At 38.5% G+C, this 14,625-nt stretch overlaps 1 protein-coding gene across 1 annotated transcript; it reads left to right on the top strand.

Moving 5' to 3' along the window:
• Nucleotides 1–1,353: 1,353 nt before the first annotated feature.
• On the top strand, nucleotides 1,354–13,774 carry TWISTNB (TWIST neighbor). The gene is given in 5 exon segments (XM_003788485.3): nucleotides 1,354–1,663; nucleotides 6,117–6,258; nucleotides 10,337–10,545; nucleotides 11,800–12,193; nucleotides 12,195–13,774. Coding segments are annotated over 5 exon segments (1,110 nt in total). The 5' UTR covers nucleotides 1,354–1,364; the 3' UTR covers nucleotides 12,261–13,774.
• Nucleotides 13,775–14,625: the final 851 nt, after the last annotated feature.

Here is a 14,625-nt window from a genome sequence, read left to right as displayed (position 1 = left end):
GGACACTAACTAATTCTTTTTTTTTTTTTTTGAGACAGAGCCTCAAGCTATCCCCCTGGGCAGAGTGTCATGGCATCATGCTCACAGCAACCTCCAACTCCTGGGCTCAAGCGAGTCTCCTGCCTCAGCCTCCCAAGTAGCTGGGACTACAGGCGCCCGCCACAACGCCTGGCCATTTTTTGGTTGCAGCCATCATTGTTGTTTGGCGGGCACGGGCTGGGGATTCGAACCCGCCACCTTAGGTGTATGTGGCTGGCGCTTTAGCCGCTTGAGCCACAGGCGCCAAGTCACTAATTCTTAAGAGAAAAGAGAAGTAGGGTGAGAGTAAACGCTTTACAAAGGAAGAGGATGCAAAATCTAAGCTAAAACTTGACACACGAGTAGAATTTACCCATGTGAGAGAAGCTACCTTATTCCCTGGTGTAAGGAAAGGCACAAATTGAAGAGAGAGAAAAAGTTAGGAGTTGAGAGAGAGAGACCTGAAAGTGGGTCGGTCAGTATGAAAATATTAGGGTGAGGAGAAGGATAGATTAAGCTGAAGAGAGAAGGTAAGGGCTCATCGCGAAATGGCCTTGTACCTTACAAGCCATTTTAAGGCTTTTGTATTGCTCTAGGAACAAAGCAGGGTTTATGAAAAGCTTTAAGCAGGGCACACGATGGTATGTGTGTTTCAGAGATCTGGCTGTTCCAGAGTGTCCTCCTGGATGATTAAGCTAGGCTTACACAAATGGAAAAAAAAAAATCCCACAATTTTGGCTGCTGGGACAGAGAAAAATATTCAAATAGAGTTACGTTTTGGAGTTGGGCACCATGGGCCTTCCTACAGCTTTGATTTGATTTGGCAGTTCAAGAGAGGCCCCAACGATGACAGCTGGGCTGAGCTACTTGGGAAGCAGTTGTGCTATTCCCTGGTTTAGTGATTGCATTATGAGGGGAGAAGCTACACTGGAAAGAAATAGTGGATTCATTTTCAGATATGTTGCATCTGAGGCATCTGGGCTGCTTTTTACAACTGGGTTCACCACATAAAATATACTCCATAAGAGTTTTTGTATTTATCATTGTACAGTCCAAGTTTGCAAGATTCCACCAAGCACTTTACTACTGGAAATGACCAAAGTGGGAACCTCCTCCCCTCTACTAAATCCAATGAGGACGTTTGTTAAAACTCATTCGCCTGCTCTTTAGACCTGGTTGGCAATTGCGCATGCACGATATGTAACCCAGGCTCCAAGCTCCCAGGTCTCCGAAGCGCGAAAAAGCGGTTTCCCCCTGCTGGTCGGACTTGAGTCATGCAGCTCCAGGAGAGGAAATTCCTGGGGGCGTGGTAGCTGGTGATGACGTAGCCGAGCGACGGGGCAGTTATGCTTTCGTCAGCAGCGCGCGCCGTGGGAAACCTGACAAGCAGCATGGCTGCAGGTTGTTCAGAAGCGCCGCTGCCGAAGACGGCCTCTGATGGGTCCCTGATAGGATCGGCAGGCGTCCTGCCTTGCCTAGAGCTTCCTACCTATTCTGCTGCTTGTGCACTGGTGAATAACCGCTATTCCTGCTTGGTGGTCGGGCCACACCGAAGGCACATCGCGCTGTCGCCGCGCTACCTGAACAGGAAACGCACCGGCATCCGAGAGCAGCTGGATGCAGAGCTCCTTCGCTATTCCGAGAGGTAACAAGGGCTTCTTGCCTTTTTTTTTTTCTCCGAGCAGGCAATGATATAGCGTGGGCCTGCCACTCCTTTGCGGGGGGGGGCACGGGAAGAGGCAGTGGGTGGATGAGGTGAAGTGATGGCGCAGAAAGAAAGGGGTGAAAGATGAGTTCGCAGAGGCCCCCAGGTTTCCAGAGTCGCGATCTGCCTCTCAAAGCCAGTACCGGCCTGGTCGAGATCTATACAGCGTGCCTTTCGTCCATCGGCAGAGAAGAAAACTTAAAGGTGAAGTTGAAGTGTTCCGCGAAGGGAGTGAAGAATTTCACTCCAGAACCCTGTTGTATGAGGAAGAATAGAACAGGGGCCCGCAGATTTGGTAGGCCTCTTTGGCACTGAACGCTACATTTAGTCTCTTTCAGGTAATACTGTATTTTCTCAGTTGGCAATGAAGATTTGGTATGCAGTACTTCGGTAGATTTTCTCATTCCATAGAAGATGGGAGCAAAAGTACAACTGTTTAATTGTACAACCTGAAGGGCAGATTTTGATTGTTTGGGCCCTGTTAATTTGCCCGGATTTTTTCTCTGGGACCCGATCGGGGATGAGGAAAGTACCATTAGTTTTGCTTTGTTTTTAAAGAGTTTTTTCATTTGGACTGATGAGCTTATTGCTCTTGAGAGAGAAAAGAAACCAACAAACTCTTGGTTGCCTTTAAATTAAGGTATTCAAAAGTGATATGAAAACTCAGAATTATTGGGGTATGAGAAGATATGTTTTAGTATTACTCTGGACTACTTGATTCAAAAGAAGGGATTCCCTAGAGATTGATGATTGCCCATCAGAAATCCCATGAATCCTCAGAAATTGTAGGAATTTTTTAATGTGAATATCCTTAGGCACAGTATCCAAAGCTTTCAACACTCTCAGTGGACCCTGGACCCCCACGAACGTCTTAAGAATCAAGCATGTCTAGAATACACACCTTACCCCTAGCACCAACACACATTTGTTGTATGTTTATATTATAAACCAGGAACCTGACATATAAAAACAAAAAAATAAAATTCTGTTTCAAGGAGCTTTAACTTTTAGTAGAGATATAACTGTAAGACAGTTAATCTAGTGACATGTTCAAATTTAACAGAAATCTAAAGGTGTAGTAAGAGAAGAAGTGATGAATTGGATCTTGCGACCCTTGAGAACAAGTAAAAGAAGGTCCTTTCAGTTGGTAACATTCCAAGGAAAGAGAGTGGCATAAACAAGTGTGTAGTATGTTGAACTACTATGCTTTGACCAGAGAAATATAAGTACTATATAAGTGGAATAAGGTTTATGTCAGCAAAAAGGCATTGGGTACCATTGGAGAGGAGGTCAGGGGTTCAAAGGCAGGTGTTGGAGGTGACTCAGAGAGGATAGCCATTTTGCTCTTCCTTTCTTGCCTGATAGTTTGTAGTTTTTTTGGTTTTTTTTCATTCGGCTTTATGAGTTTTTTGTCATTGTTATTTTTTTTTCTTTCTCCTCTAGGGGGTTATTTCTTTAGTCTCTCAGTATCTTCTGACACTGAGACTTGGCACAGTCTTCAGTAGTGTGTATCTATAATCCCTGACACATAATCATATTTACAATTAAAGGACAGCACCTGATAATGCCATGTAATGACTTAAATAGGATATGATAGTGACTGAGGAGGCCAATTAAGAGGTTATGTTGTCAAAGATAAAAATGATACAAAGGATGGATTTGAGAGATTTATAAATATACAAAGCAGTCATTAAGTCTGGAAACAGACAATTATGTTACTACTTTCTGTAACCAATTGTTGCCTCTACTTGACATTTTAGGGGAAAGTCACCCAGCCTGGTGCTGACAGATAGAGACTCCTTTCTCATTACTTATGTGATATGCTGAGGACTCCTGTTTATTCAGTACAAATCAGACATTATACTTTGAACTATATACATTACTAATGAAGGACAAGGCTTGAACAACTTATTAAATATCAAGTGAAGCTACCTCACTGCACTAACACCTATTTAGGATGATTTCTGAAAAGTAAAAACAAAAGAGGAAAAGATATGTAGGTGTGTTTGGGTGTCTGTCTTTATCCTACAACTTTTAATTAATAAGTTATGCTATGATTTCCTTTCGCACAGGTTTTTTTGATTTATACAAACTTTCAGCCTTCAAGTCTCTTATCATATTCTCTAGTCATCTTTCTGAACCCTAGAGTACCTAATACTTCCTTTTTATAAGAAATATTTTGTGATATTACCTTTACTATGGTGAAACACTCTCCTGTGCTGAAATGAAATCTATAGTTAATATAACCTACGTAACACAATTTCCAAAAAGAAAAAGTCTATGGAGTACTGCGATACAGTGCAACAAAATGTGTTTTGCTATGCTCAAGCATGACTACCTGGGAATACTGATAGTTAGAGCCCTTCTGCACCAACCTCAAAGATGCACTGTGAATGCTTAGTTTCAAGGTGGACTGATGGCAGATGTTTTGAATAGAAAACTCGCAACATACACAGTACTTCCAGTTACCAGTTACCAATGCTTTTCTGAAATAGTTGAGTAATTATTGGTAAAAAGCCACACAGAACAGTCTCCCCTTGAATTTCCATATCACTATATTCCTGTGGATTCTAATGTGAATTAAACCATACAAAGATGACTGCATCAATATGTCTTCTAAGAGATTATAATTGTCAAAGAGAAAAATGATTAGGAAGGATTATATATCTAGCTATTTATAAGCGAGTTTGTCCTCTTATTCAAAAGTCATGCAGAGCAAAGGCTCTTTCTACATTGTATAGGACTGTCCTGTACATGGCAGACTAACTTCCCTAATTCTGTGTGTGTGTGTGTGTGTGTGTGTGTGTGAGAGAGAGAGAGAGAGGGAGGGAGAGACAGAGTCTCACTATGTGGCCCTCAGTAGAGTGCCATCGCGTCACAGCTCACAACAACCTCCAACTCTTGGGCTTAAGCGATTTTCTTGCCTCCGTCTCTCAAGTAGCTGGGACTACAGGGCCCTGCCGCAACACCTGGCTATTTTGTTGTTGCAGTTGTCATTGTTGTTTAGCAGGCCCAGGCTGGTTAAAACCCGCCAGCCTCCGTGGTTGTGGCTGGTGCCCTAACCACTGTACATGGGCGCAGAGCCACTATCTTCCCTAATTCTTACAGTGTTTGTGATGACCACACACAGCTAGCCCACACGTGCTACCTGGGAGACAGCAGTTCTCCTTGCACAGAAGAATCACTCTCTGATAGTTAAGAAGGCTTTTATTAGGGGAAGCAAAGTCTTAAATTGTGGTTTTTATATCTATCATAGCAGTTACTTTTTTTTTCTTCCTGCTGTCTAACTGTATTTTCTGTGTCTCTAGTATTTTCATCATAATGGCATGGAAACACCAGGAAAAGCCACATGCAGAAATGAGCTATTCACAAGAATGCTTTCCTGATTACGTCACTGAGTTTATGGTTTTGTAATTTGGTAGTTATTAAAGTTTCTTTACAGTGGCTCCTGTTTTACTCAAATAACATCTATTAAGGATAGATTTTTCCCTTATTTTATGTGAGTCATGCTAAAATGTAATTGAATTCAATAACAAAGAAAAGTTTTCTGCTGCCTTAGAATCATGTATGGAATCCAAATATAAAGATAGATTCAATAAAATTAGATTAAGGTTAAAAACAGTGATAAAGTTGTACGTGGGGTCCTAGAGGAGTAGATGAGTGCTTTTAGCTTTACCTGGGAGAGTCAGATTTTCTCCAACAAGTGGTGGATATGGTGGTGAAGACACAAGATCGTTCTCCTTAGTAGTTATAATTCCTTAAGAAGTAGGAAATGATATTCTAAAAAAGTCGCCCCCTAATCCTGAATTTATGGACTAAAGTGTCAGGAGTCAGCTCTTAATAAATGATATAGTTTGTATTAAACATTTCCATTTACTAGCGACAGTTACAGTTTGGGACTGTTCTCTATTAAGTCATTGGCTTTCATATTCAGGGGCTTCCACTCTAACAATAATGCTTCCCTTACTACACACCCACCATCAAGTACAGAAATTCAATAATGGCAGATAATACCAAAATTGCCTGTGAGTTAGTCTTATACTAAATACACAAACATCTTCCTTGCTAAGTCTTATTATTTCTCTTTCTACCGTAACTAGATTTCAGATAGGTAGCAAATAGAGAAGAAGGGTCAACTTATTGCTCATACATAATTGGGCATTTTGTTTCTGAATATCTGTCTCAAATAGTCATTAACTTTGCCAGCACCTTGGAACCCTGGGGTGAGATGGGACTGCTGTAGTTACAAACTAATCATATGCTGTTGTGTTTTTGATATGGGTGATGTATTTAGGAGATACCTGCATTTTGGATCATTAGAATAGCTACTAAGTATGACAGTGGCTTAGTTTAAAAGAGAATAAAAGATATTTTCTCCTTCTGTCTTTTACAGCCTCTTAGGTGTCCCCATTGCATATGATAACATCAAAGTTGTGGGTGAACTAGGCGATATTTATGATGATCAAGGACACATTCATCTTAACATTGAAGCAGATTTTGTTATTTTCTGCCCAGAACCAGGGCAGAAGCTTGTGGTATGTATATCATTTTTTCTAGCTTTCTTTGTCTATAATTATGTCATTTAGAAAATTTTAAGAGATTATATATCCTTTGGAATAAATTGCTATTGTGAGTAAAAAAAAATTTTTTTTACAACAAAAAACATTAGGTTTTGTTAGTGTTAAACTTCAGGATCCTAAAACACACGCATGCACGCCACATATGTCCCGTCCAGTTTATTCTTTGGATTAGTACCAGAGTGATCTTAAGGGAAAATAATCAATTATTATTGTTATTATTTTAAAACTTTTCAGTTCCAAACAAATACTTTTTCTTTATAAAGGATTCGAAGAGTATAGCATTATATAAAACAGGAGTAATGAAAATGAATGAATGAGGATAGGGTAGCTGGGCTGTGCCTTGGAAATAAAGGCTGTGGGCAGCGCCTGTGGCTCAAAGGAGTAGGGCGCCAGCTCCATATGCCAGAGGTGGCGGGTTCAAACTCAGCCTCGGCCAAAAACTGCAAAAAAAAAAAGGAAATGAAGGCTCTTTGTGGAAGTTCTTCCAGGTTTTCAGAAGCTAGAAATGGAGAAATTGATGTGAAATCTACTGAAGTCTATACGTTTATCCTTTTTATTTTCCTTTCTCTTCTTCCAGTAGTGCTATGTGTGTATACATGTGTTCATATGTGTATGCAAATTTGTATGTGCGTGTGTATATATATTCCTTTTCCTCTAGGTAATAAAATTTATAGAATTGCTTAATCTAATAGATTAGAATTATTAACCCTTGATACTGTTAATACAAATGTTGATCAGATTTCACTATGAAGAAATGCACAAGGCACTTGTAATTTATTTATTTTTTTTCAGTATCAAACTAATGGAAATAGTATCTTTTGCCAGCCAAACTGGGATCATAGAACTGTAATCATACTATTAAAGTTGGCAGTATTTTTGTATTCTAACATTCTCAAACTCGCACCTGTTTTGAGTAAATTATTATTATAAATGTAAACACATATGTGGAAATAACATTCAAGTTGTAAATAAAGTGTGGAATGAAAAATGTCCCTTTTATTCTATTCCCTGTAAAAGTCAGTCCTTAAATACTTTTTTTTTTTGCAGTTTTTGGCTGGGGCTGGGTTTGAACCCGCCACTTCCAGCATATGGGGCTGGTGCCCTACTCCCTTGAGCCACAGGGGCCGCCCTATTAAATACTTTTTTGCGGGGGCTGGGGCTGAGTTTGAACGCGCCACCTCTGGCATATGGGGCTGGCACCCTACCCCTCTGAGTCACAGGCACCGCCCTCAATCCTTAAATACTTTTAACCAGTTATTTTCAATTTGTATTTGTGTTTAGTGAGATTTAATTTACATATAATAAAATGCACAGATTATTTTGTTCATTTCAATGAATTCTGATAAGTCCATATACCATTCCATCTCCTAAGAAAAACCTCTCATGCCCTTTCCTGGTTAATTTCTTCTCTATCCCTGATATATCTACTATTTTGATTTTGTTTATTGTAAATTAATTTTGCTTATTCTGTAATTCCATGTTAATGAATATTATTGTCCACTCTTAAAATTTGACTTCTTTTAGTCAGCATATTTTTGAGTTGCATCCATGCTCTCGTGTATTGGTCCTTTTTATAGCTCATGGTATTAAATTGTATATGAGTATATCACAATATAATTATTCATTTTCTTGTACATTTAGATTATTTCTGGTCTGGGGCCACTATGAATCAAGCTGTTGTAAACATACACATTAATTTCTCTTAAGTGAGTAACTAGAAGTGGAAGCATTAGGTCACAGAGGAGATGTGTGTTTATGATAAACTGTTGCCAGACTGATTTCCGATTCAGCACTTCCAGTTTCTCTGAATCCTTGCCGACATTTGGTGGTATTAGTCTTTTAACTTTCTTGATAGGCATATGGTGGTGTCTCGTTATGATTTTAATTTGCCTTTCCTTCATGAGTAATTTTTATATGTGAAAGGCCTGCTCAAGTACTTTGCCCATTTTTAATTATTGGATTTTAATAGTTCCTTTTTAATATTGGTAGAAATCCTTTTCAGATAAATGTATTGTAAATATTCTCCCCCACCCCAGACTGTGACTTGTCTATTAACTTTTACTGCTATCATTTGATGAGTAAGTACTTTTAATTTTGATGCGTTCTGAGTTGTCCTTTTATGCTTTTATGGCTATTGCTTTCTGTATCTTTTCAGAGAAACTTATGTAGACACCGTTGCTGAAGATATTCTTCTGTAAACTTTAAGAAGCTTTTATTTTAGCTTTTCCCTTTAGGGCTGCCACGAGTCTTAAGTAATTTTTTGTATGTAGTATGAAGGCCTTGCGATTTTATTTTCTTCTCCATGTAGCCATCTAGGTGTTCCACATCTACATATTCAAAAGTCTTTTCTTTCATTGAGTTCGTTAATTGATAGACCTTTTTTTCTAGCAATTTTAAGTTTATAGAAAAATTCAGTAGGGAGTACAGAGTTCTCCTGTATGCCCCCCAAACACACATTTGCCCTTATTACTGACATCATTTTGTGTTAGTGTGGTGCATTTTTCACAGTATTGACCAATATCAATACATTGTTATTAAAGTCAGAAGTCATAAAGTCACTGGGCGCCTGCGGATCAGTGGTTAGAGCACCAGCTCCATGCACCAGGGGTTTGAACCTGGCCCCACCTACTTAACAAAAAAATAACAACCCAAAGTCAGTAGTTTACATTAGAGTTCAGTCTTTGTGTTACACATTCTCTGACTTTTGACAAATGCTTAGTGCCATGTGTCACCATTACAGTGTCCTACAGGATAGTTTCACCCCCCGGAAGCCCCCTGTGCTCTCCCTATTCATTTCTCTCTCCCTCTCTCCCCTCAATCCCTGGCAATCATTGATCTTTTTACTGTGTCCCTGGTTTTGTATTTTCTATGTCATATATAGTTGGAATCATACAGTTTATATCCTTTTCACATTGACTTCTTTCACTTGCCAATTTGCATTTAAGATTCCTTTGTGTCTTTTTATGGATTGAGAGCTTATTTATTTTTATTGCTGAAAAATATTCCATTTTTATGGATGTAGCATAGTTTATTTAGATCTTCCAAAAACTACCAGTGAGGACACCAGAGTTCTGATCATGACAGATGAGGAAGTTTTATTATGTCACATATGTAAAGGTTGCTGATGTTAAGCAGCACTGTGTATATGTCAATATTATTTAGAGTCTTCTGATTCAGAAAATGTAAATTTTTCTTTGATATTTCAGGGTCTTTAGTTACATACCTTGTGTATGTTAGTCTCAAGGGGAAAAATCAGTTTTGTGGAAAGTTTTATTTTAAGCTTAAAATCAGCACATAGTTTGTTGGGTTTTTTTGTAGTTTTAAAGCTTCTAATAATGTTTTTGTGAGTTAGCCAAAATAGCCATGCTCAAGCTTTACATACATGGTGGCCATAAAGTGTGCAATTTAAAATATAATGTGGGTCCCAGTTGTAAAAAGTATGTTTCCTGCCTCGAGGTCTTTTCAAATGTAGGTCATATCACAGAGTACTTTTTGCTTGGTTTTAGTGTGCTTAATAATTTTAGAGTAATAATCTATTCCCCAAGGAATCCTCTAATGGAGACTAAGGTGTTTTGGCAGGAGGAAGGAGTGATTAGTAGTTTATCCAGTTGGACAATTGATGTGCAGGTACTTATTTAATAACATTTGAGCCTTTTAAAGACATGGTAGTGTTCTAAAGTGATGTTTTGGTGTGACATGTGGTAAGTTTAGATTGAGGTAAACTTTTTCTATATTAAATTATAGGAGAACCTCTGTAAGTTGACTACCCAAGGGATAGTCACGAACTAGTCAACCTACTGAGGTGGTCAACATAAGGAACTAGGCCTACTGCACAAATAAGCACACGCGGTGCATGGCAGGTCTATGAAAATTAGGCCCACTTAACGAGGTGGTCAACTCTGGAGCTTCTGTTGTGTATCATTAATTTGATGTTTTCTCGTTGAAGATCCATTGGAGGCTCATGAAGTTTAGTTTACCTTGAACTCTGTGGATCTCTTCTTAATGTTTTGCCCTTTCTTCCTCTGTCTTTCAGGGTAGAGTTAATAAAGTGTCTTCTAGCCACATAGGCTGTTTAGTCCATGGGTGTTTCAATGCTTCCATTCCTAAACCGGAGCAGTTGTCAGCTGAGCAGTGGCAAACTGTGGAGATAAATTTGGGTGATGAACTAGAATTTGAAGTATTTCGTTTGGATTCAGATGCTGCTGGAGTATTCTGCATTCGGGGAAAACTAAATATCACCAGGTTAGTTCATCATCACCTAATTATCATTGGGTACTTGATCATTTCTCCTCAATTCTGATGGTAGTGGACATAAGCTGCTCTTTAAAAAAAATCTATTTATAGCAGTATTCATGCTTTCAAATCATAAAGTCAATATAAATAGCAATCTTACTCTATAATAATGCAACAAATATATACTCGACCGTTCTATGTCTAGCTAACTCAATTTTGCTTTTATTTTCTAGTTTGTTATTTTTTTAATTAAAAGTTGATCTCTGAACTGGAAATACTGAAAGCACAATTACCTAAGCAGTGCTATTAGCCTACATTTATTATTTTTACATATTTCAAACAAAAATATTTTGATTATTATCTGTGACAGGTAGATATTTAATTTTTGTATTATTCTATATTGAAATTCTGAAAAGAATCACTCTGATTTTGAGCTTAGTTCAAGGGGAGCAAAGTTTGGGGTGCGGGACAACTCTTGGAATACTATTGGTATTAACAGTTTTTTTCTAGATTTTGCCTTCAGGTAACGAGTGTGGGTTAACATTCTGGACCTGCTGTCTGCTAGAACCTTCTGTGATGACACAAACATACAAGTGTGCATAGTGAGCACTGGCAGGGTGCCTAGTATGAGTGAGGAACTGACTTTTGAACGTTATGCTATTGAGATGAATTGAAGTCGTGACATCTGTGCAGTTCTGGAGAGAGTGCTACTACATTAATGCTTGTTTTTATTTTTGTGATGTAAAATAATTCACAGCTTTGAAGTAGCACTGCCTGGGTATAGGTTGAGTAGAACAACGGACTATTGTTTGAAGCAGCACTGAAATAGCAAACAGGAAGCGCCCTTACTTTGATCCCTACCAGAAGCATATTTTCTCTCTCTCCACTGTCAGTGGTTTGGCTAATCAGCGTGGGTGTCATGATGTTTAATGTTCAGTGACCAAATTTTCCTGAACAAAACCAAAATTTAGAAGACGTGTTTTGACAAGACTTGTATGTCATTTTTATGTGTGAAAACAGTCTGAGAGAATTATTTTATAAACAAAGGATTTTACATCTAATGTTAAATGTAACATTGTTGAATTTAACATTCAACAGCTCACAGATATTTCAGCGGGCTGAAGGACAAGAGGGTAATTGATGCCATAGTTACATGTACCGCCGTCATTATTTAGAGAATTTTAGACTGTTGACATATTCTTGATTTAATTTTGGCCTTTGGTGCTTATTATTCTGTTAATTCTTTTAAACTTTAATTTGCAGTTTACAATTCAAGAGCTCAAAAGTTTCTGAAGAAGTAACAGAAACTGGCCCTGAAGAAGTTGTTGAAAAACCTCCAAAGAAGAAAAAGAAAAAGAAGAAAGACCCAGAGACGTGTGACGTGGACAGTGTAACCACAAAGCAAGCAGATTTTGCAGATGACACCCCAAAGGAAGAGTCAGACCTGCAGGGTACAAATAATGTGAATGGCCTCTGTGAGGAAGAGCCAACGAAAAAGAAGAAGAAGAAGAAGAAGAAGCACCAGGAAGATCAGGACCAGGACCCTGTTTTCCAAGGCAGTGACTCCAGTGGTTACCAAAGTGACCATAAAAAGAAAAAAAAGAAAAGAAAACACAAGGAAGAAGCAGAATTTACCCCACCTTTGGCCTGCTCACCAAAAAAGAAAAGGGAAAAGTAATTTTCTTCAGTGCATTTTAAATATGGTTCAGATTTTAAGAGATTGATTTACACACGGTAGATGAGAAAATGTTTTGAATGATACGCAAAGGTTATATACACCAGTAGTTTACAAAACAGGGAACACTTGATTATCAAGAGTTGTAGATTCTGCGTGTAAGTGTTATCAAACTGACTAAGTTGATTTGAGGAGTCCAGTGCTCTTCACGTGTCATTTTATAGTATACACAATAAAAAGGCAAGAGCTGCTCTCACTCTTGAATCTTATATTCGTGTAGGTTTAACCCTTTGCCTAAAGCTGTATCTATCATCCCAAGACTAGCAAAAGGATTTTATGATGCAGTATTATTCATATTATTAAAGAATGAGATGATAAAGAATTAGAGTTAAGTTTGGGGTTTTGAGATGATTTGAATAGATTTCACCCTTAGTCATTACATGCTATTTTATTTTGCCTTTTAAAACTCAGGACATTTGCCAGTTTCCGGTTTTCCTTTATCATGGCTACTATAGGATTTCTGTTACTTAACTTTGAAAGATTTGCCAAAGAAGCTTCTGAAGTCTCCAGAGATCTTAAGAACTCTGCCACTACTGACTGTGTTGTGGGAAGCAGTGTCCACTGTTCTTTCCTTCCAGGTGCCTGTGTATCATTTTCTTTTTTCTTTACTTCTGAGAAGTCCATGGTAACAGCTGTTCTCTTATATTTCTTCCTTTGTGCCTCAAACATTCTCATTTTGCTGTGTTTTGGAAAAGAGTCTGATGAAGATGGGATAAGTGTGATTCTGACTAATGGGACATTTTCAGATAATTTTGTAATGATTGGAATAGGCTACTAGAAATTCTTCTGAAGGGGGAATGGCGGTGTATTGCTTTCATCGGGAAAGTGTGAAATGTGTGTTGACTAATTGGAAAACACCGAGTAATGAAGTGACAAGCTGATCAAGGTTAGGAATTGATGCATGGCCATATCCATTCATTCAACAGATACTTGGCCCTCTGCTTTGTGTAACACATTCTAGTAAGGCCCAGGGATGTGATACCAAACAAGGTAGCCGTAGTTCCTTCCATCAGGGCTTGTCACAGGAGAAACTGAGAAAGGTATGTGCTCACGCACACACAGAGTTTAAGAAAATGAGTGACTGTGTCAAATGCTGTGAAGAAAAGGATCGTCTCACGGTTATCTGTGTTAGTATCTGTACACACGAATAATTGAATTAAATACCCTGTGTCAGCCATTGATCTAGTATAGATAGTTCTGGAGTCACAGTTTAATGTCTGGTGAGGAATAAATGCTGCTAGTGGCATATCATGATCTGAGTCTCTAATGGCAGGACGTAGAGTCTGCAGAGTGGCAGGCATTCACATTTGTCCGCAAGTCATTGTGCCAGGCAGTGGAAGGGTTTAACCCCGTGTCTTTCATTATAATTGAAATTCATGTGAGTATTGAGCCCTGCAAATGTGGCCAGTCCAAATTAAGATTTATTATCCATATAAAGTATGTAACAGACTTTGAAGATGTAAAAAAAAGAATGTAACCTATCTCAGTTTTTATATTGGTGAAATTATATTTTGAGTATAATGGTTTAAATAAAATATAATTAATTTGAGTTTTTTTTCAGTTTATATTTTTACAAAAGGACACAACGCACGAGGCTCAAATTACCTTTCTCTTGGACAGTACTGGTTTAAAGGAAATATGAATTGAAAAAGGGTGGAAACAGCTATATTATCATGTTTGACAATATAGATAGTCAATATTTAGTAAAATAGTTCTGATTCCCTTTTGTAGTCTGTTTTTGTTGCTGCAGAGGAATACCTGAGGCTGGTAATTTATAAAGAAAAGTGGTTTATTTGGCTCACTGTTCTGCAGACTATGAGAAGCATGGTGCCAGCACCTGCTTCTGGCGAGGGCCTCCATGTACAGGGGAGCCAGCCCGTGCAGATTACATGGCAAGAGGGAAGGGAAGAGAAAAGATGCCAGGCTCTTTCTAACAACCAGTTCTCTTGGGAACTGAGAGTAATTACCTGTTCCCAGGACAGTGGCACCAAGCTATTGAAGGATCTGCACCCATGATCCAAAACCTCTTACCAGACCCCACTTCAATATTAGGGATCAAATTTCAACATGAAACTTGACAGGGCCAAATAAGCCATATCCAAACCATAGTGTACCCCTCATCCTCATAAATCAAGAAAAATGTTATTAAATTTGATGCTATTCAGGGAAAAATGTGGTTAGTGAAACAAGTACATTCCCATGTATTTTTACTTTGCATTGAGTCGTACCTGTGCCAATTGTGCTTTATGAAGGAAAAATGAGACCATATACTGAACTTGAAACTGAATTTGTTCATGCTTTTTTTCACAATGTGAGTAGCTTTAAAAAGCCAGATCTGTCCATTTGTCCCGCCT

Source organism: Otolemur garnettii, unplaced genomic scaffold, assembly GCF_000181295.1.
Source record: "Otolemur garnettii isolate 467f Iridium unplaced genomic scaffold, OtoGar3 scaffold00028, whole genome shotgun sequence".
Classification (NCBI taxonomy): domain Eukaryota; kingdom Metazoa; phylum Chordata; class Mammalia; order Primates; family Galagidae; genus Otolemur; species Otolemur garnettii.
Note: the sequence above shows the minus strand (reverse complement) of the source record. Positions and strands in the feature narration are given on the sequence as shown.